The 22,771-nt window shown below is 39.4% G+C and overlaps 1 protein-coding gene across 8 annotated transcripts in view; it reads right to left on the minus strand.

The window, feature by feature from the left end:
* VPS13D (vacuolar protein sorting 13 homolog D) overlaps positions 1 to 22,771 on the minus strand; it is a 245,178-nt gene that overhangs the window by 109,382 nt on the left and 113,025 nt on the right. For 7 of the 8 annotated variants that reach the window (XR_014326029.1, XM_082834553.1, XM_082834548.1 and 4 more), the window contains 8 exons: positions 18,649 to 18,772; positions 17,615 to 17,850; positions 13,693 to 13,801; positions 7,924 to 8,087; positions 5,915 to 6,023; positions 3,561 to 3,740; positions 1,512 to 1,628; positions 532 to 681 (listed from right to left, as the gene is read on the minus strand). Coding sequence is in view for 7 of the 8 variants with exons in the window: in XM_082834553.1 (XP_082690679.1) it covers positions 532 to 681; positions 1,512 to 1,628; positions 3,561 to 3,740; positions 5,915 to 6,023; positions 7,924 to 8,087; positions 13,693 to 13,801; positions 17,615 to 17,850; positions 18,649 to 18,772 (1,189 nt within the window). In the remaining variant the exon portion in view is untranslated. Of the gene's footprint in view, positions 1 to 531; positions 682 to 1,511; positions 1,629 to 3,560; positions 3,741 to 5,620; positions 6,024 to 7,923; positions 8,088 to 13,692; positions 13,802 to 17,614; positions 17,851 to 18,648; positions 18,773 to 22,771 lie in introns of those variants that run through there. The other variant, XM_082834552.1, reaches the window with a different exon arrangement.

Below are 22,771 nucleotides of genomic sequence, written 5' to 3' on the forward strand. Positions count from 1 at the left end.
GGTGATTGCAGGGCTCACCTCTTCTGTTTCCCACCTCTCAGGGATCACTGTCCTTTGTTGCCTGATGTCCAGTGTCTTGAATCTGTTGTCTCCTTACTTGATCTGGATTTTGGGGGTGTTTCAGGTAGGAAAGTAAATCAGGTCTGTTACTCCACCTTGATCAGAAGCACAAGTCCACTTCCCTTGTTTTTCTCCCTATGGTGAACTTCAGTTCCTCTAAATTATGGTTAGATGATTTCCGCTGTTTTCTCTATCGGCAAGATGAGGGACCATGGGTCACCTTCCTCCATGCCACCTTGACCAAGTTACCTAAGTTACTGATGGACTAGCTGCTATATTCAGAATTCTGCTCTACAGAAAAATTAGTAAGACAAATATAGGTAAAAGGATTCTTGTCATAGAACGATTTTCTGAAGACCATAAGAAATTTGTGCCAAAGTACTAAAGTTTTTAGAACATCAAACACTGATCTGGTCGGCTGTTCAGCAGGAAGAAAAAGAGATCAACAAGTCCTAAGCGCCCCCCTCTCACCTGTACATCCCGTATGCTGAGTTCTAGCATATGACTGGTGGCCAGCTGTGTGTAGTGCACATTGATTCCCGTAAGACTTGCAAAGACCAGTTCTTCTGGGACTTTATTAATTAAAGACAACCCAATTCCACCTTCTAACTTCACAAGCACCTGAAAGGAAACCAAAATATGGCACACTGACAGTTTAAAACAGAGCTCAAGGTAGCCAGGAGAGGACAAGGAAATAAATGGCTTTAAATCCCTCTACTTTGCCTCTAAGCAGATGAAAACCATGTAGGAGCTGTATTACTCACCTTGACGGCTCAAATTCCATCATCTCACTACAAGCCTTCCTCTCCAGGCACACTCCCCACCCCAACCAGAACTCCACAGTGATATGGTAACACCTCTACCGGAGCACTGATGACATTCTGCATCTCATTACAGGAAAATAATCATTTGAGAATCTTTGTCCCTATTTGAGAGACAAGCTCTTATTAAGTTATTCACCAAACTTCTATAACATCCAATACAGTGCTTTACATATAGGTGTTTTTTTTAAATAACCTATATGAATAAATATGGAATAAGTGTGCTTTTTCACACTTATCTCATGCTCCTTTCCACACTTTTCACTTTCTTTCCAATGCCCAAACAGGGCCAGGGAAATGAAGATGTCAGAGTCAACTGGGGCCAAAAAGATAAAACCTAGTTTGCTTATTCTCAACCTTCACTCCTATTTAAATTCAAATAATTTAGCTTTCTTTATTTTCATCTTACTGTAACAACATTCGTTACATTCTGATTTGACCTGAGCTGTCATTTAAGTAACATATTCACACATTCATGATGTGATAACATTAAATATTATGAAGTAACACTGATACTTAGAAGTCACAGAGGTCAGAAAGAAAAGAGAAGGTCTCAACTAAGAAAACCAAAGAGAAAAATTCTAAACAAATTTGTAATGAAGAAATGACCCTGCAATAGCTAATACGTACTTCCAATTCCTGCTCTGTGTCTGGATTCTTTAATTTCTGCAGCTCTTGATCCATAACAGGAAGTTCATCCACTTCGTATGATGAACGGTCACTTTTCCGTTGGGAGAAATCTGTTATCTGCGGTCAAATAAAACACTGTACTTACTAAGAGGGCTCAAACTTCCACTGCGAAACCCACTCCATACCAATTGTGTAAGTCAAAGTCACTATATGCTCAATAATCCTATGGAAGTTAATGGTTTCCAAAGCACTGCTAAGGTAAGATTTATATAATAATGAAGCAAATTTGGTCTTGAGTCTCTATGACTAACACCAAGCTGTAGACCTTGAGAGCTTCATACAGTGGGAGTTAGGCATCTGTAGGTGATCTAGCATTATAGCTCAAGTCAAAACATGCAAACCTCAGGATCAAGGCATTCATCTCTTGCCTTAAGAGAAGGGTGCTTTTTAAAGAGATATTGTGGATTACGGTGTACTATCTCAGAGAATTTGCTGTTACACATCAACATCTTTTCTTTTTCCTTAACTCTAACTCCCCATGCCTGATAAATCCATTATCTCCAGCACAGAACTCTCCCTGAGCTACAGACCCATACTTACACTGACTTCCGGACACCTTCCTGTAGATACCATACACTTAATGAGTCCAAAACTTAACTCCTCATTTCCCCCCAGAAGTCTGCTCTGTGTACATCTCTTAGTGATGGAGATTATCATCCTCCTTGTTGCCCAAATCAAAATCCTGAAGGCCATTCTTGACTCCTTCCTCTCTCCCATCCGCACATTCGAGCAATCACTAAGTTTGACTGACTCTACCCCCTAACAAGCCTTCATTTCTATTCATTTCTCTCCGACGTCCTCCTCATGTCCACCTCCCTGCCATGTATTCTAGTTCGGGTCACCATAATCTCCCAGCCAGATCCCTCCAAACTGGCCTTTCTCTGTCTCCAGTTTCACTCCAATTCTCCACACTGCAGCCAGAGTGAGCAAGTTAAAATAAATTTCTGATCGTGTCACTCCCTGACTCTTTGGTGCCATAGAAAAAACACAAAATCCTTAGCATGTATCAGGCTTTTCATGCTCTGGCCCCTGCTTCGGTCTCCTGCCTATTTCTTAGCATAGTCTATGTGCCACTTGGATCACTCTCCTTTATCTCCAGGCCCTCAATGGAGATACATAACTTCCCATATACATACAATTTACTTATTTTCTTTATTGCTCATGGTTTATCTACCCCACTAGAATGTAAGCTCCAAGATGGCGGGGAACTTCGTTTGTTCACTAGTCTAGGTTCAGTACCTAGAACTGTGCCTGGCTCTAACAGGGCTCAGTAAATAACTCATGAACGAATACTCTCATTCTTAAGGCACAGCCCCTCCACCTTTCCTTCTTGATCTGGCTAACTTCCTTCAGTTAACATTTAGATCTCAGCTTAAGTGCTACTTCTCTTAGAAAGTCCCTGCCAGTCTCCAAATCTGGGCATACAAATCCTTTCTAGATACTCCCCATAGCACCCTCCACTCCTACTTTCATAACACAACATGTTAATTATCTGATTAGAGACCTCATATAGCTCCCTGTTGTCAATGTTATTAATATATCAATTATTTAAATATATAATAAACATATATAACGACTGATAATAATATGTACTGTTCTTGGCATTATCTTCTTTAATTCTTACACTTTTTTTTTACTCATTCTTTTTTATTATTATTGAAGTATAGTTGATTTACAATGTTCTGTTAGTTTCAAGTGTGCAGCGAAGTGATCCAGTGATATATACATATTTATCTTTTTTTTCAGATTCTTTTCCCTTATAAGTTATTCTGAAATAATTCTTACACTTTTTAAAAAATCATCTTGTATTTTACTTATACTCTGATTCTTATAACAACTTTGTGAGGCAGGTCTTATCCCCACTTTATAAGGACACGCCATCCTCACACCCAGCACAGATACTTCAATAAACATCTGCTGAATGACCGACCATGTGGGGGCGGGGGGAGCACAATGAGACTCAGGTCAGTTCTTACGATAAATCATCACCTGGAGCGCTCTAGTTGGTCCATCTGGGATGACCCTGATGGACAACATTCCAGAACCAGGCCTCATTTTTTGGTTAATAAATTGTTGTTCAGGTGGAACTGGCCCCAAAAGCTCCATGGATGTGTCCGGACCAAGAACAACTTCAGCTCCGTCAAACAAACCAGAAAGCCCTCCTTTGGCCTACAGGACAGAGTAAAGATGTGTAAGAAAAGGCAAAGGCACTGACTTTGACAATTTAATATGTCATTTCAAACAAGTTACCAGATTTAAACTCTCTTCTGAAGGGTCATGGTCAACATATAGCAAAGCATTTACTGTTTTTTCAGCTTTACAGATGACAAAGAACAGGAGGATTACTTGGGCAAGATGGAAAGTTATGCTACATGAATTTAGGGAATTCAAGGTAAGATAATTCCATGAATACAGTATATTAGTTTAGTAGTAACTTCTAGTCATTAAGATAAGCTTAAAAAAAAAAAAAGTACCAAAAACCCTATTTCTCTGAGTATTCTCACTAGGGTTTGCTTCAAAAGCTGAAACATTCTGAAAATTTAAAAAGTATCACTATCACTGAGCTTTCCAATAAAAAGCAAATTCTGGAGTTGAAAATCTCCCCAAACAGGCATATGGCTGGACAATCAAATATTCAAAATATGGTGCCTCTTCTAAAATGAAACAGGGAAATGTGAATGTCATCTGATAGCCAGTTATTCGGGCCTTTGGAGAAAAGTACCTTCTTGCTATATGCCCCAAGTAAAACGGACGTCTGCAGGATGATGCCTTTGGGAGAGTGAATACAGGGCTAGAGAAGATAATAGCTAAAGTGTCTAGATCCCCCTCTGTTAGTTTTTAAATAGTGAGTAATGAAAAGGAAATTTTGAGCTGGGTTTATAGGACAGACTTTAACATAGAGAAAGCTTTTATAACTATTTTAAGTTTAGAAAGAAAGTGCATACACAACCTTATAAGGGTAGTGTCAGAAAATGTTTTAATGCCTTCAATTATTTTATTCAGAATGATAAGATTGTAACAAGTTTATTTCCCTAACCAAAACACATTCTGCTCTGCTGAATACTGCTATTACAGGGTCACTCAGAGAAATGATGAAATAGATTCAAGAAACAACAAACACCAGAAAGGGATTTTTTTTTTGGTTGGGTGGGGGTGGGGGGCAGTGGGTTGGGCAGGATGCTCTAAGAGAATTGGAATTACATGGGCTTTAGAAACAAACCAGAAGTCAGGGTCAGACACGGAACCCAACAATTATAACAAGCCCTCTTTTGCCTCTAGAAGTCTGAATTGCATTGCTAATTGAAAATCACAAATCCATTCCAGATGTGTGCTTCATATAAGTAAGCAGCTTGTCTTTGATGAAAAAAGCTCAGGGCACTAGAGATAAAGAAAATAAATCTCACCAAACAGCAGTCAGAGGCTCCTTGCAGTTCTGCTCACTCCCCCGGAGAACAAGCTCCCATTATGGAAGGACAGCCTGGTTTCCACCAGGGTCAAACACACTAAGAGCTCTCTAGATTCTGGGCCTGATGTTCTAGTGTTTACCTTTTGGGTAAAGTCCCAGGCTGAGGCAGAACTGCACACGCAGTCACACGTGCTGTTCTGCTCTATGCCCAAACCTCTGAGACACCTTCCTACTCACTCATCTCAGATCCATGGTCTCATTCCTGGCCTGAAGCCAGAAGGAGAGAAAATCCAAATTCCTGGTAACTTTCCAAACACACATTTGCTTATAAAGTACCTGGGAGTTTTTCATGGGGTGGACTGGCTGACTTGAAGGCAGGGGAAACTGAACAGCAACCTTCATTTCGACATTTGCTACAACAATGAAAGGTCTATTTGGGGACCACTGAGAATGCAGAAGTAAACAGAATCTGGGGCATGCAGAGCCCATGAAGATTACTCACCATCTCATAGAACACTTTATAAAAGATGGTTTTAACCTCACAGGTCTAAAACTAATCCATCTAACTTAGTGGCGGGCTTTTAGCTGACATTTTTCTTTCTTTCTTCCTTTTTAAAATTGCATAGGTAATTTATCTCATCAAAGAAAAAAAATCCAGATAAGCCAAGGGAAAAAAGTAAGAACCATCACTCAGAAGCAACCATTCCTAACACATTTCTTACATATCACCTTCAATAACATTTCCCATGTAAATATGCAGAGATGCACAAGGTTTCATGGTTTTCCTGACTAAAATGAAATAATACATATTTGCATTGTAATTATTTTTTTCCCATTCAACAACATCTCATGTATATCCTAATTAAGACTTTGTTTCCAAAAAAAAAAAAGGCTCAACCATTGCTTGCTGCAACCGGGGATGTCAAAAACTACTAACCTGGACAACCAACCCATGTAACCCACAGGTCAGTTTCCCTTCTCGGAAACTCCACGTCTGGGTTGTGCTTCGCCTACGATCAGGCTTTCTTAGCATCAGCGGCTCGTATCTAGAAGAAAGAAAAATGCAACAAGTCCTGTGAGTCAAATATTTCAGGCCTGTAGAGAGTATCAGGATCGAGGTTTTACTCTTCTTCCTTCCAATGTCCTCTGCCCTTAAAATCTAACAGGCAGTTAGCTTGAATCCTATGGCAGCTAGGTATCTCTCAATGAGGAAGGAGGAATAAAACAAAATGGAAAGCAATGAGGACACAAATATGAACACTTTAAGGATTCACAATTTAATACATATAACAGGGGTTCTTGCTTTCTCACAATGACAAGCTGTCATGTAGCACAAGAAAGGTTTTTTAAAATATTTTCAAAAATCCTTTTCTGTTTTATTTCCAAATACTTTTATTTTGTAATGGGTTTTAACTTGTAAGTCATCTGAAGTCATTTTGGAAGTAAACAAGGTATTAACTGAAAACACACTGATTTCATGGAGAAACTGAGGCAAGGCTAATAAAATAACTTATTCAAAGTTAAAGAGCTGATTTGAATCCAAGTAGTCAGTCATAAAAACACATTTTTTTTTTTTCTGGCTTTAAAAACATGTATTCTTGCTGTAAAGATAATGGAACATTTTTTTAAACAAACTAAAAAAAAAAATCACTTATAAATCCGACTCTCCATCCCCAGCCCCCAGTACAATAATAGCCCTGGTCTTTTGTCTTCCACTCCAGATCCTGGTGTCTAGGTCCTGCTCTTTCCCAGCTGTGGGTTATGTTCCACTGCTACACAAGCAGTTTTCTAAGTCTATAGATGGTGGAAGACTCAAGGAGGTTTTTTCTCTACAGCTTTATCAGCAATGATGAAATACTGGCAGGGAGAAGAGATGGGAGCTTCAACTCTTTCTATTTTGTAGCTCCAAAGAAAGTAAGTTTAGGGAAAGAGGGGTAATTCACATTTGGAAGATTAGAGGATAAAAGAAAGTCTATTTTCTTAGATGAACAAGGGTTGATAGTCATAAATGGTTTCTGCAGGTTCTCATGTTTGTGAAGAGCCTTGTGTATCCACTCACTCCTCCATGCCATCTCCTTATGCACAGTCTTTAAAAAGAGATGAAACTTGCCCACAGTGATCTAAAAGTTAAGGTCCCAAATGAATTCTCACAGTGATGGTTCTGACAAGCACCAAATAAAAGTAATTAAGATAGTAGAGGCAGCAGACAAATAGCAATAGAAAATGAGTTAGACAGTGATCCAATAATTTCTTGCTGTTGATTTTAGTCCTTTGCTCATAAAGAAAATTAACATTTTTTTTTTACATCTTTACTGGAGTATAATTTCTTTACAATGGTGTGTTAGTTTCTGCTTTATAACAAAGTGAATCAGTTATACATATACATACGTTCCCATATCTCTTCCCTCTTGCGTCTCCCTCCCTCCCACCCTCCCTATCCCACCCCTCTAGGTGGTCACAAAGCACTGAGCTGATCTCCCTGTGCTCTGCGGCTGCTTCCCACTAGCTATCTACCTTACGTTTGGTAGTGTATATATGTCCATGCCTCTCTCTCGCTTTGTCATAAAAACAATTTGATTATTCTCTTAATAATTTGTTTCTGCTTTCAAGGGATTTAACAAAATTCTTAGATTTAAAAAAACAAACTGTTCACTTCTCGGGAGCAGGGGTAGGTAGACGTTTGGATGAAAAGACATTCATGTTTCATAACATATCCTTATAGTTTGATTTTTTTTTTTTTAACATCTCCATGGGCATTTCCATAATGACTTTAAAACATAAAACAGAAACCCAATACTCATGTTTGGAAATACAACAGGTTTCTGTCATTGAAGAAAAATACAAATTCTTACTTCATTTATAGACTCTCTGCTTTTTGGTGTAGATTTCTTCTGAGTCTGAATTTGAAAGCAGTGAACTTGAATCAAAAGTTGCCATGAAAGTTACCTGTTGTCAGTGACTGCAGCAAGACCAGCAATATCTAAGATGGCAGAGCCCTCGGTGGAGCGGGCGGCCAAGGGCTTGCTGGGGTTGTGAGGCACGGAAGAGCCCTCGTGGGCCAGCATGCCTGTGCCAGTCATCCTCCACAGCTGAGAACGCTTCCCTGGTTCCTGTTGGGCAGAGACAGCAAGAGCCATCATGCGCAGCCACGGCTTCATACAAGGGCTTCAAGAGCTTCACACAGGGCTGAATGAGTTCTCAAGTAGGGACTGTACTAAAAGACACTTTCCGATTATGTCACTGCTTAATTCAAACTTGCACTGCTGTCAATCTCTAGCTGCACTTCGGATAAAATATGCTAAACTCTTGAACCAAACAACCAAAAATGACAATATAAATTTTTTGAATTTATTTTTTTCATACACTTAATACTTTCTGAGCAAACCAGTTAGTCGAGGTTCAATCTAATCTCCTCCACTAGCTACACTGCTATGTTAACTGCTATTCCAGATGGCAGCCCTCCAGTGCCCTTACCTAAAAGAGTGATCCAATTATATAAAGTATATACGATATTCTCAGTATTTGGTCTTTGGTTATCCTCATAACTGGCAGACAACCAGAATTTACCAGAGCTCTCCCCCATCCCACGTTCATAAGGTAAGCATACTACATTGATGGTTTCCAATTTCCAATTTACTGGGTTTACTATTAAGTGGATTGTATTCAAAAGTTATACTAGATTTATTGCTATTAATTCTAAATATATTTTCTCTTAGGAGTATTTTATAAGCAGTACTTGAACTTCCAGGTCTATCCATGAAAGTCTGTATAATCCATTATATGTAAGAAGTAATAATAATAATAGTAATAACACCTCCTGAATATTTACTATGTGTCAGCCACTGATCAGTGTGAGTTACACATAGTAATTCATTTAATCCTCAAAACAAACCAATGAGGTATATACTATTACTGTTCTTACTTACAAATGAAGAAGTTAAGTCCCAGTGAGATAAAGAAACTTCACCACGGTCACATTAACTAGTAGGTGGTAGAGTGAAGGTCTGAATCCCCAAAGTGTGAGTCCAGGGACGACGTGCTTATCCACTTTGCCATACTACCTTTCTAACACAATCCCTATAATTCCATTTCAGGAACACCTAACCATTGAGAATACTCTTTCTATGGGAACGTATACTCCAACTAGACCCGTCAGGATCACATTCTAGGTACCACAAACGCATCCACATGCTGCCCCGCGTTGGAAAGACAGCTTTTGCAACAAAGCTGTCAAAGCTGCATTAAAAGCTAACAAAGTAATATGAATGCTGGAGTCGAATGCCAGGATCTGAAATCCAGCTGCCTCATTTACTAGCTAAGTGACCTTGGATAAGCTACTAAATTTCTCAGAGCTCCTGTTTCCTGATCCTGTCAAAGGGGGAAATTAAGCTACCTCTGAGGGTTCTTGTGATAAGTGTAATAAATACAAGGCACTTTCAGCACATACTTGGCACAGGGTTAATGCCTCGATAAATGTTTGCTATGTTATCATGATCACATCCCTTTACACAGCACATTATGTACAGCATCCTAGTTGATCCCTCTCACTAACCTGGGAGATCAATGGGAAAATGAGGCTCCGGTAGGAATGTGAAACACCAGATATCATCATCTTTAAGTGGCAAAGCCAGAACTCAAATCTAGAAGATATGATGCTCTTTCTTTTTTTTTTTTTAATTTTTATTTTATGTTGGAGTATAGCTGATTAACAATGTTGTGTTAGTTTCAGGTGTACAGAGAATTGAGCAGACTTCCCTGTGCTATACAGCAGGTCCTTGTTGGTTATCTATTTTATTTATTTATTTATTATCTATTTTAAATATAGCAGTGTGATGACGCTCTTTCTACTGTGTGCTAATGCCTCTTGTACCTGTGAAAAGAGATGAAACTGAGCTGCACTTCTCCACCCACAATCCCCACATGCTTACTTCTCTGTTCACAGTAAGAGAATACATCTATCCCTAGCACCAAAACCACACAGAAAAGCACCTCAATTTTCCTGGAGGTGTTCCAGATCGGGAATCAGAGCACAGATGCCCAGGTGAAATCAAGTTTTCATACATGGATTCCTCTATTGCCTGCCCGTATGTGCAGGCTCATCATCACTGGAAACTACCCAAACCTCCATTTAAAAACCCAAGATCCACCATTCTCCTTCCAGTTCCCTTCCCCTGCCCCCTTTCCTCACAATTTAGTCCTAAAACCTTGAGGTGACACTGAGGGAGGGAGAAGGCCATGGGGGCTGTGTGAGGGTAGGTGGGTATATTGTGGTGGCCCGGCCCAGAGTGGGATGTTGAAACCCAAGGTGGGTGCTGACCCATATCGAGGGGCTGGGGAGGCGAGTCTAGTGTGGGTTGTCAGAGACAGAGACAGGTGAGGAGGGAATTCCTGCAGGGGGTGGGGTTGGACGGGGAGCTGCCCAGCATGTGGAGATCAGGGCCCACGCCAGGTAACAGGGTGTGTCCACACTCGGGGCGGGGGGCACAACTGTGATGAGAGAACATGGGTTACATTCACGGGAACTGATCAAATTAATAAATACATTCTTAGTGCTGGACAAAGGAGTTACAAATATGAAAAGGGAAAAAATTACAATGAGCTTTGTGATGTTGGACTGGAATTAGAACTATTAGTGTGAACTGCTGGTTCTTAATACACAGAGATAGAGAAATCTGTTGAATATATAAATACACATATAAGATATATGTATGCATATGCACATATGCATATATGCAGATACAATATGTGCCATGTGTGTGCATATATACGTCATGTATACATAAAATCGCTAGGTCTGTCCCTTGAGAGAGTCTGGGAACAGCGACACCACAACAGCAACAAGGGCACCTAGTGTACATATCTTAAGTTTCTAAATTCCATTCTCTGATAAAAGAAATCAGGGCTCCTCAAAGAAGTGGCAAATTCCGGGAATGCTGCAGGGAAAGTACAAAATGAGCCCAAAATAACTTGCTGTGTCAGAAAGTATGGAAGTGCTCAAGGCATGAGGGGCATATGTCAAAAGGACACAGGAGGTTAAAGGCACTCCTACCGGCCAAACATGAGAACTGAGGATAAAAATAAACCCTGACAGTAACAGATAACACACTGAATAAAACAGGGAGCCATGGGGACATACATAAAGCTACAGACTGAACTGTGCTCCTGCAAAATCCTTATGCTGAAGACCTAATCCGCAGTTGGGATGAAAATGGGGCCTTTGGGTAATAATTAGGCTTAGATGAGGTCATGAGGGTGGGGGTCTCCTGATGGGATCAGTGTCCTTAAGACACCAAAGGGCTTGCTTTCTCCTCTCCCCTCACCCCTGACCCCACTCTTCCTCTGCCATCTGAGGACACGGTAAGAAGGCTGCAGTCCACAAACTAGAAGAAGGGCCCCCTCCGGGAACCGACTTGCCCGGCACCCTGATCTTGGACCTCCTAGCTTCCAGAACTGCGAGAAATAAATTCTCATTGTTTAGTCTATATTATTTTGTTCTGGAAGTCCAAGCTAATACACATGCATGCGTGCATACATACATACATAGAAAACTTGATGAGGAACAGGATATTTACAGAGTCTCAAAGCACCTCTCCACAAAATATTTACTAAATACAAGGGAAAAGAAAAACTTCCTTCACAGTGGAGAAGGCTGGCAGACACCACCTTAAGCAAGTGCTAACGTTAACGTCACCAGCAACAGGACAAATCCACTTTATAGAATTTCTACCAACTTTTCTGTAAATTTGAGATTCTTTCAAAACAGAAAGTAAAAAAAAAAATCCCAAAAAACAAACAAACAAAAACCTAAGAGGTCAACCTTCTACTCTTGGTTTCTAATTCAAGCACATAGGTCCATTTCCTAGTGCCAATTCAAAGAACATTGCCCAGTTTTAGATGTCAACGTAACTCACTCATCACCTTCCCTCCCATTTACCGGTTTTCATCCTCATCAAGTGAAATGACAACTGTGAAAATGTGTAAATTATAAAATTTTATGTAAAGTATTTTTTGCTACTTAATTAAAAAAAGTCTGTTTCTGTCCACTTAACAGACACCAGCCCTTGGAAATCCCATGTATGTATAATTAGTATTAGTGTTTTGCTGATCACACCTGGTGATCATACTCCACTGATAAATCATCTTTCTCTTGAGTTGGTTTCCATTCACTCTAACATCCTCATTAACTTGAACATTTCTTTGAAGGTCATCTGCATCATTTCCAAGGGCTCTTCTATTTTTTTCCCAATTCCTTGATTTCTGTTAGACTCTTTTATTTTTAGATTATTGTCTTTTAAAATTTCCTTTTTCAAAATGTTCAATAAAGTTTAGAAAATTGTTTACTTTCAATTACTACATCTCATGGTCTCTTTACTCATCACCATTCCCAAATCTTATTTCTAAAATGTATCTAACACATAAACACAGTCTTATATAAAAGAATGTGATAACATTTTAAGCAAATTTGAATTATGTGACTTTCAACTGGTATGATATAAAAACATATGTAGAAGTACTGGTTGATTGATAGATGGATGAAGAACCTTGAAAATATTAGGATAACTGAAAGAAGCCCTTCATTAAAGACCACTCATATATTGACCGAAGTCCAGAACAGGGGCGTCTACAGTGACAGAGAGTAGATTAACGACTGCTTAGGGCTGGGAAGTAAGGAGAATGCGGGGGTGATAGCTAAAGGATACAGGGTTCTTTCTTGAGGTGATGAAAATGTTCTAAAATTGAGTGTGGTTAAAGTAGTACCTACTGTGGATATATTAAAACCCACTGAATTGTATATTTTAAATGGGTGATTTGTATGGTACATGAATTATATCTCAATAAAGCTGTTAAAAATATAAAACTGAATTAGAAACACATGTATTAAAGTTTCATTTGATGTGCAAAATCTGAAATAATCCCCCATTAAAAATGCGGTAAGAGTTGTACAACCTCAAAGCCAAATGAGTCATAAACCACCTACATTACTGCCACACATGATAGCACTTTAGATGATTAAAGGGCATCCTCTGTCAGCATTAGGGCCACTTAGGTTGGAAACACACAGCCTCTGTCAGGGTTGTTTTTGGATTATATGATTTATATTATGCAAAATTTTCCAGAACACACCCCTCAGGTAAATGGTTTCAAATAATTATAGCTGCTGATCTTCCTCCTCTTAAAGTGATTTCTGCACCTCTGTGTTCTCAAACAACATTCATTTTGAAGTCTGAACTATTTATTACCAGTCTTTCTGTCAGTCACAATATTTCTGGTCAAACTTTACTCTTTCTCTCAACATCTAGGTCTATTAGCATAATCATTTCATAAACTAACTTGAAAAGAATGTTGGCATAAAAAGGGAAAAAACTGTCAGTGTGATCATTTTTCCACTGAGTTTAGGGAAAAGTAGATTAGGGGAGTGTTACAATAGAAAGAGTAATGAAAACGACAAATCACAAATTTGAAAAAAAATAAATTCAAGAATTAAGTTCTTCGCAAAGGTATCAAAGATGAGAAGGGCTTGGAATTCCTCGAGCAGGCGTCATGGGACAGTGGGGAGAACAACAACTGGAGCAGTCAGGACGCCCAAGTTCCATGTGAGCACGGGCCTAGGTCTCTGCTTGCTCATCTGCAAAACGAGGGGTGGACCAGGTGGCCCCTGTCCCTTCCAGGGCTAAAAATCTTTTCTTCTAAACTCCAAGTTCTAAGCTCTCTTACCTTCTTCTTTAAAATGACTCTCTGTGTCTTCGGTGAGACATCCAAGACAAGCTCTGCACAGGTAATGGCTCTGTTGGAAGCCACAGGCCGTCCTGTCCCCTCCTGTAAACTAGAATTGAAAAAACAGTAACAATCATAATACACACACACACGTATACACGTGGACTCACATGCGTATTCATGTACTCATAAGCAAACGGCTAAACCTCCACCATAAAGAAGATAATTCTTCTTAATCATAGAAGAAAAAGCCTGACTCAAGCTGCAGAAAGATCAAGGTTGTGCTGTTTTCCTGCACAGTTCAAAGATTCATTTGTCAGAAGACATACTCTGACATTTCCCCTCTCCTGATAATTTCAGTGGCTTAAAATTCAGACATAAAAGGATGACTATATATCTTTAGAGACAAAAAACAAAAACTAATCCAGACATTCCAAGGGTCCAAGAATTAGTTCTACTGTTTGCCAGGAAGATGATCAGAATTATTGCATCCCCATGTCTTAGCAAGAAATCAGAAGTCCCTTAAGGATGAAAAGAAAACAAAGGGTTCATAAGCACCTTCCTCCAATTCCACCTTGTTGTGTTTCTCTATGGCTTAAGAATACTAAGCTTTATGGAATGTTGCAGCCTAACTACACTTTAGGGTATTTCAATGAGATTTTATTTAGATCATCCTCCTGTTTCCACTAATCTCTATCATCAAAAAATGGACTGAAAAATTCCGAGTTAAAAACCAGTTTTCATGATATCAAAAGCACAAGTGACCAAAAACAATTTGACTTCAACAACATTAAAAACCTTTTGTCCTTCCGAAAGACATTACCAAGAAAGTAAAAAGACAATCCACGGAATGGGAGAAGATATTTGCAAATCATATATCTGATATGGGATTTGTATCCATATTATATAAGGAGCTTTAAAATTCAAAAAGGCAAAAAAATCTAATCTAAAAATGGGCCAAGGATTTGAATAGACATTTCCCCAAAGATACACAAATAGGGAATTCCTTGGCAGTCCAGTGGTTAGGAGCCACCGCTTTCAACGCCGTGGCCAGGGCGGCCCGGGTTCAATACCTGGTTGGGGAACTAAGATCCCGCAAGCTGTGCGACATGGTCAAAAAATAAACAAACAAAAAAGATACACAAATGGGAATAAGCACGTGATAAGATCTTCAATATCATTAATTATTATGGAAATGCAAATCAAAACCGCAATGAGATAACATTACCTATTCAGTAGAATTACTACAATCAAAAAAAGGTGGAAAACAGGGCTTCCCTGGTGGCGCAGTGGTTAAGAACCCGCCTGCCAATGCAGGGGACACGGGTTCGAGCCCTGGTCCAGGAAGATCCCACATGCCGCAGAGCAACTGAGCCTGTGCGTCACAACTGCTAAACCTGTGAGCCACAACTACTGAGCCCATGTGCCACAACTACTGAAGCCTGTGTGTCTAGAGCCCGTGCTCCGCAGCAAGAGAAGCCACTGCAATGAGAAGCCCGAGCACCGCAACAAAGAGTAGCCCCTGCTCGCCACAACCAGAGAACGCCCGCGCATAGCAACGAATACCCAACACAGCCAAAAATAAATAAATAAAATAAATTTTAAAAAAGCATTAAAAAAAATTTTTTTTTAAGTGGAAAACAACAAGCACTGCTGAGAATGTAGAGAAACCAGAACCCTTACACATTACTGGTGGGACATAAAATGATTCAGCTCCTGTGGAAAATAGCATAGCAGTTCCTCAAAAAGGTAAACATAGGGGCTTCCCTGGTGGCACAGTGGTTGAGAGTCCACCTGCCGATGCAGCGGACACGGGTTCGTGCCCCAGTCCGGGAAGATCCCATATGCCGAGGAGCGGCTGGGCCCATGAACCATGGCCGCTGAGCCTGCGCGTCCGGAGCCTGTGCTCCTCAACGGGAGAGGCCACAACAGTGAGAGGCCCGCGTACCGCAAAAAAAAAAAAAAGGTAAACATAGAGTTACCGTAGAACCCAGCAATTCCACTCCTAGGTATATATGCAAAAGAATTAAAAACAAGTACTTAAACAAGTACATGTATGGGCATGCTGACAGCACTGTTCACAACAGCCAAAAGGTAGAGACAACACAAATGTCCATCAAAGGAAGAACGGACAAAATATGGTACAGACACACAATGGAATATTACTCAGCCATACCAGGAATGAAACAGTGATACATGCTACAGTGTGGATGAACCTTGAAAACATTATGCTAAGTGAAAGAAGCCAGACACAAAAGGTCACATGTTTTATGATAATTTATGTGAAATATCTGAAATAGGTAAATCCTGAGAGACAGAAAGCAGATTGGTGGTTTCCAGGGGCTGAGAGAAGAGGTTTAATGGGGGAGTCACTACTTAATGGGTTTGGGGTGATGAAAACATTTTGGAACTAGATAGAGGTGGTGGCTGTACAATATCACGAATACACTAAATGCCATTGAACTGATCACTTTAAAATGGTTAACTTTATGGTATATGAACTTCACCTCAATTTAAAATAAAACAAAACAAAACAAAACTAGTCTCCTTCCTCATCGTCAGTTCTCACCAAAAATGCGAAGAAATAGGATCTACTGCACTTATAGGGGTCAACCCCTTAGCACATTAAGATTCCCAGGAACGTCTCTTTTTCTCTATCCATATCTGTTCAACCCATTAAACTCGTAATTCTCCATTAGGATTCTTCAGTTAAACATCTTAGTAACTACTGGAATTTAACATAAGAAAGTAAAGAGAAAAACATGAATAGCAACCAGATTAAGGACTGGCTTTTCAGGCACTAAAACCTTAAGCATGTCATACTATTGAGTGCCATAATCTTTAAAAAGAAAGAAACACACATGATTGACTTAATTAAAACAAGATAAGCATCTCAGCACCATCATCATCAAAAGAGAACTGTAATAAACAAGGAAAAGAAGGGCTATTCTAAGCAAAGATGCCTATTCAATTCATTATTAGTGCAATCTGGAGTCTAGGTAGCTGAGAGAGACACTGCACAGACTCAGAGATGATTTTGTGGGCCTCAGGCACATACAAAAATATTTCATGAGCAAAATTATTCAGAACATTTTGCAAAGAAATATGACTTTAAATGCCCCGTTCACCAGGTGACTTATATTTGGAATGCTAAAGATTAGGCTATCTTCCCAGTTTCTTCAACTTTAAAATTGGCCCTGTAACCAGCACAGAAACAAACTATATTTATGTGTTGGTGGAATGACTACTTTTGAAAGCCTAACATTTTGAATCTCTACGCACCTATCTCTGTACCAATCTAAGGGAATTAGAATAAGCTCACTATTCCTCACCTGTCTTTTCTTTCTAAATACAACTAACTAGTCAGACAACAGTGAAGATTATAATTCTAAGGCAACTGGAATTACTGTCAAGTTAAACTCCTCTGCTTGCCTTTAGGTGACTATTAAAAAGACCTTTAAGTGTCTGCTTAGTCAGAATTCTCAATGGAAGAGGAGAGTCAGAATGGTGACTTGAATAATTATGGATGAAGATTAGTCAGTTTCAGATGAGGAAAGAGGTAAAACAAAAAATGGAAAGAGGTAAAGGAAAGAGGAAAGAGGTAAAACAAAAGTTTAAAGCAAGAGAAATTTAAGACATTATAATAACAATGCCTTAAGGGAGTTGTTAGATACTAGAATGGATTATTGGGGATAGATTATTAAAAAGAGAAGAGTCTTGCCTTTTTGGATAAATTTTACTCTAGCAAGAAGACAAGGGTTTAGACTAAAGACCTCTCAAGATAGAGCCTGAGCCTAGGATTTGGTAAAGAATGGAAGGAATCTTCGTTCATCCCTTAGCCTCCTGAGAACTGCTTAAAATTTAAAACCGGTTAATAATTAGAGTTTTCTGCTTTACGAACAGTAATTTAACTCAGAATTACCCAGAGAACGTATATGTAGCAGCAATGTAAATGAAATTTTCATAATAAAGCTGTCGGTTATCCTGGAAATCATTCATGTTGCAGTTGATCTCAGAGGAACCTGCCCCTTTAACAGTCAGAGTGATAAAAGGTGGCAGGGTGGGTTCGTCCCAGGCATAATCCAAGGAAGTCATGGGCTTCACTTCAGTTCGGAGCCTGGGTTCAGCAACGCCATGCTGAGTGAAGACAACCGGGACCTACAGTAAGGGCGGAGAGGATAAAGAGGACTTTCAGTCAGAGCGGTGGTATTGGAAAGTTATCAGTGCCTCCTAGGTTTAAGTCCCAGATCCTTCCCAAATGAACCTACGCAGCATATAACCACAAGTGAGGCTCATCATGTGGCCTCTTCAAATGCCTCTCTAATCATCTTCAAAATTGCAAAAAGCCCACCAATTAGACATGGGCCACAGCCTGTTGGGTAAAGGGTTTTGAGAAGCTCTGCCACGCCAGATACCTAGAGGAAGCTTCTCTGTCCTTTCAATGGCATCTAGTCTACCCTCAACCCCCTGGGATACACTTTGAACAAAAATTTTGGAATTCAGCTATGGAAAGTCACATATTTTAAGATGTAAGGCATAATTTAAAATAGAATCTAATGATTTCCATCTTGGCTTTACTTGGAAGATTCATAAAAGAGCTCACTGTAACTAAGCAACAGGAAGAATGCCCGCCCATTCTACCGGGCATTTGTCAATCTGATTCTGATTCCTCTCTCTCTGTTTATATGGAAATGTCTACAGAGGGCACCATGCCCAACCAAACTATCTAGTCAAAATAAGTTCTGGGTACTGAGAAGTCCCTTCTGGACAAGGCTGCCCAGCAATCAAAATAACCAGCAGAAACCACCTCCCAATGGTAAGATTTCTAAGATCCTGTATGGCTTCTTTTGAACCCAAGTTTAAAATGTACTTCATTCATCATTATCTTAAGGGCAGTATATATTCCACTTTCCCGCATATGAAACAGCCAAACTGGCTCTCAACTCCCCTTGATACCTTAGAAAAGTTGTCAATTCGGAAAGGAGGGGGTAACTGATCTGTATCACTAAAGGAGATCCTATAGGTAGCTCCTCGAAGAGTAATTTCCACACGCAGGAAGAAGCATTTTCCCAGAGTGTCTCTGCAGCAAAAGGAAACAAAAGAGGCTGCATAAAATGGAGGGAACAAGCTCCAGTTCACATTCTCCTCATACTTCTCATGATCACCACTGTGCGCTCTCTGATCACATTAAAAAAAGTAGAAATTGACAGTATAATCACACAGTAAAAAAGAATTCATTCAAGCAACTTTGAACAGCACGCCGTAACTGTATGAGATCTACAAATTTTACTTAGGGTTTGTTTTGGGTCCTAGCGTCAGTGCAGCAAATGAGTAAATATTGGTTGAACTACATAAACTTGTTAATATTAGACTACTTTTGACCTAGAAAAGAGGAATTTCACATGGTTCAAACTAATATATTGATGTTATTGATAAACAGGGTTTGCACTGTAGGATGAGGGAAGGTGAGGAAGAATCCTGTGGAATGGAGGTACCAGGATGTGATCATAATTTACGTGGGTGTTGTGTGTGGTGAGGAATTATGATCACATCCTGGAGGTACCAGGATGTGATCATAATTTACGTGGGTGTTGTGTGTGTGTGTGTACTTAAATACAGATAAACCACTGGAGAGAATGGAAAGAAAGCTCTTCCTTAGGGAAGAATATCAGTTAGTAAATGTAGAAGAAATGAGAGAACCAGAAAATCACCATTTTGCAACCACCAATGTAATAACTGATTCAGGTAAGAACCATCAAGCCATTGAGTGAAAGGTTTTGGGGAAACAGAACATACACACAGTCTCAAATTATCCCCCCAATGGACTAGTCCTGTTTACAAAGAAGAAAAGGTAACTTCACAATACAGAGACCTGGTGGACACCAGCTAAACCAAATGATGATCGAATTTAGCAACATCAATAACAGGACCAACAGACGTCACAGGCCTCCAGATGTGATGCAGTGGGAAACACGTACCACCGCAGAAGTAGTATTCTTACCAAAAATGAATGGCCCAAATTTTTCTTTTTTGGCCCAAATTTATATATAAAAAACCATCAGAAAAATCCAGAAAATAAAACATTCTACCAGACACCGGCTTGGACTCCAAAAATGTCAACGTCAATAAAGACAAAAAGGGAAAAGTGAGACTATGACTGTTCTAGATTAAAGGAGATGAGATATACCAGCCAAATAAAATGCATGATCCTTCACTGGGTCCTAGATCTGGGGAGGAAGGTTGCTAGGAAGGACATTTTAGAGAACTATTTATTTAAAAACATAATCAATATTAAATTTCTTCAGTGTGTAATGATAGGTAATAAAGTTTTTATGGCTGAAGTATCATGATGACTTCACATTACTTTCAAATGGTTTGGGAAAAAAAAATGTACGTGTGCAAGTGTGGAGAGAGAACAAGAACAGACCAAATGTTGAAATGCAGGAAATCTAGGTAAAAGAGGGGTGCCTTCGTACTACTCTTATAAGTTTTCTGTGGGTTTAAACTGTTTCAAAATGAAAATGTGGGGAAAGTAAAGGAAGGAAACAGCTGGCTCAGGTCCCTGCTCAGTAGTTTAGGGCCACACACTGAAACTATTTCAAAAGGATTAACAAAGGTACACAAGCCATCCTTCTGCCCACCCTCCACACCTTTTACTTCCTTTTCTTCTTTTTTGAAGTAACGATGAGTAACTTTTTTGTTTAATTCTGAATTGGCTTCACACCACACAACAGATCTGGGCTGCCTCCACCAAGGCAGTATATAAACCAATGGTGGTTTCAGCTGCAGAATTCCTCACCTTTCCCTGCCCGCCCCCACCACAAAATCTTGTGGGGCAGGGGTCCCCAACCCCTGGTCCTCGGTGGACGGGGCCGCACGGCAGGAGGTGAGCGGTGGGCAAGCGAGCAAGGCTTCATCTGCCGCTCCCCATCACTTGCATTACCATCTGAACCATCCCACCACCCCACCGTCCGTGGAAAAACTGTCTTTGACGAAACTGGTCCCTGGTGCCAAAAAGGTTGGGGACCGCTGTTGTGGGGAACATATGATACTACCAGATAGGAGTTCTGGTTGAAGTAGGGATGAGGGCATTGGAGCCCTGCCCACTTTGCTCCCTTGACCTGTAAAGTCACCTCCTTAGACCCCAATGGCCCCTAGGAACATAGCTGGAAAACCACTATGCCAGAAGCAATTAACTCTAATAAGGGGGGGCCAGGGCAAAGGATAATTAAGAAAGGCACATCATCAACAAAAACAGAAACAAAGAAAAACCTCAGATAATGCATTTTTTTAGTCAAATATAAATACTATTTTGGATCATCTATTATTAAATTAGCCATTTTTCTGTTCCCTTGCAATAGTGTTCTCCATAAAGAACTAACCATAAGGTATAAATGATTAAATATTGCTTCTAAATGTGTTGAAATAGCACTGATTTCAGTGTCTTTAGCTTCAAAAAGCATTTGATGAAAAAAATTAAAGAGGACAGAAATAAACAGAAAGTCGTCCCATGTTCACGGATTAGAAGACTTAGTATTGTCAAGATGTCAATGCTACCCAAAGTGGATCTACAGATCTAATACAACCCCCATCAAAATTCCAAGTGTTTTTTTTCCCCCAGAAATAGTAAAATTCAGATGGAATCTCAAGGGAATCCAAATAGCCAAAATAGTCTTGAAAAAGAACAAAGATGGAAATCTCACACTTCCTAACTTCAAAACTTATTACAAAACTACTGTAATTTAAAAAATGTGTGATATTGGCATAAAGATAGAATATGAATGAATAGAATAGAGAGCCCAGAAATAAACCCTCACATATAGGGTCAACCAAGTTTTGACAAGGGTGTCAACACCATACCATGGGGAAAGGAAAGTCTTTGCAACAAATGGTGTTGGGAAAACTGGATATCCACAAACAAAAGAATGAAGTTGGACCCTCACCTTACACTAAATAGAAACATTAACTCAAAATGGATCAAAGACCTACAAGTAAGAGCTAAAACTATAAAATTCTCAGAAGAAAACACAGCAGGGAAAGCTTCATAACACGGGATTTGGCAATGATTTCTTGGATACGACACCAAAAGCACAGGCAACAAAAGTTAAAGTAGGTAAGTTGGACTACATCGAAATTAAAAACTGTAAATCACAGAACACAATCAACAGAGTGAAAAGGCAACGTATGGAATGGGAGAAAATATATGCAAATTATGTATCTCATAAGGGGTTAGTATTCAGAATATATAAAGGACTCCTACAACTCAACAACAACAAAAATAATTCGAAAATGGACAAAGGAGTTGAATAGACATGTCTCCCAAAAAGATGTACAAACGTCCAACGAGCACATGAGAAGAAGTTCAACATCACTAATCATTAGGGAAATGAGAATCAAAACCATGAGATACCACCTCACACCCATGACTATCAGAAGGGCAAAAAGTAACAAGTGTTGGTGAGGATATGGAGAAATTGGAACCCTTGTGTGCTATTGGCAGGAATGTAAAATGGTGAAATGTAAATGGTGAATGTAAAAATGGTCCTACTATATAGCACAGGGAACTATATTCAATATCCTGTGATAAACCATAATGGAAAAGAATATGAAAGAGAATGTATATATACGTGTAACTGAATCACCATGCTGTACAGCAGAAATTAACACAACATTGTAAATCAACTATACTTGAATATATATAATTTCACTGCACTAGAGTGAAATAAAATGTAATAAACTATCACCAAAAAAAAAAAAGGAAGTTCAACATGGACGAACCTTGAGAACATTATGCTAAGTGAAATAAGCCACTCATAAAAAGACAAATATTGTATGATTTCACTTATCTGAGATACCTAGAGTAGTCAAATTCATACGAAAAGGAAAACAGCGGTTGCCAGGGGTTAAGAAAGGGAAAAAGAGGAGCAGTTGTTTAATGGGTACAGAGTTTCCATTTTGCAAGAGGAAAAGAGTTTAGGAGATTGTTTGCACAACATAAATGTACTTAACACTAGTGAAGTTAAAAATGGTGAAGATAGTAAATTTTATGTTATGTGCCTGAGGCCCACAAAATAATCTC

This window comes from Leucopleurus acutus (genome assembly GCF_964270905.1).
Source record: "Leucopleurus acutus genome assembly, chromosome: 2".
Lineage (NCBI taxonomy): Eukaryota > Metazoa > Chordata > Mammalia > Artiodactyla > Delphinidae > Leucopleurus > Leucopleurus acutus.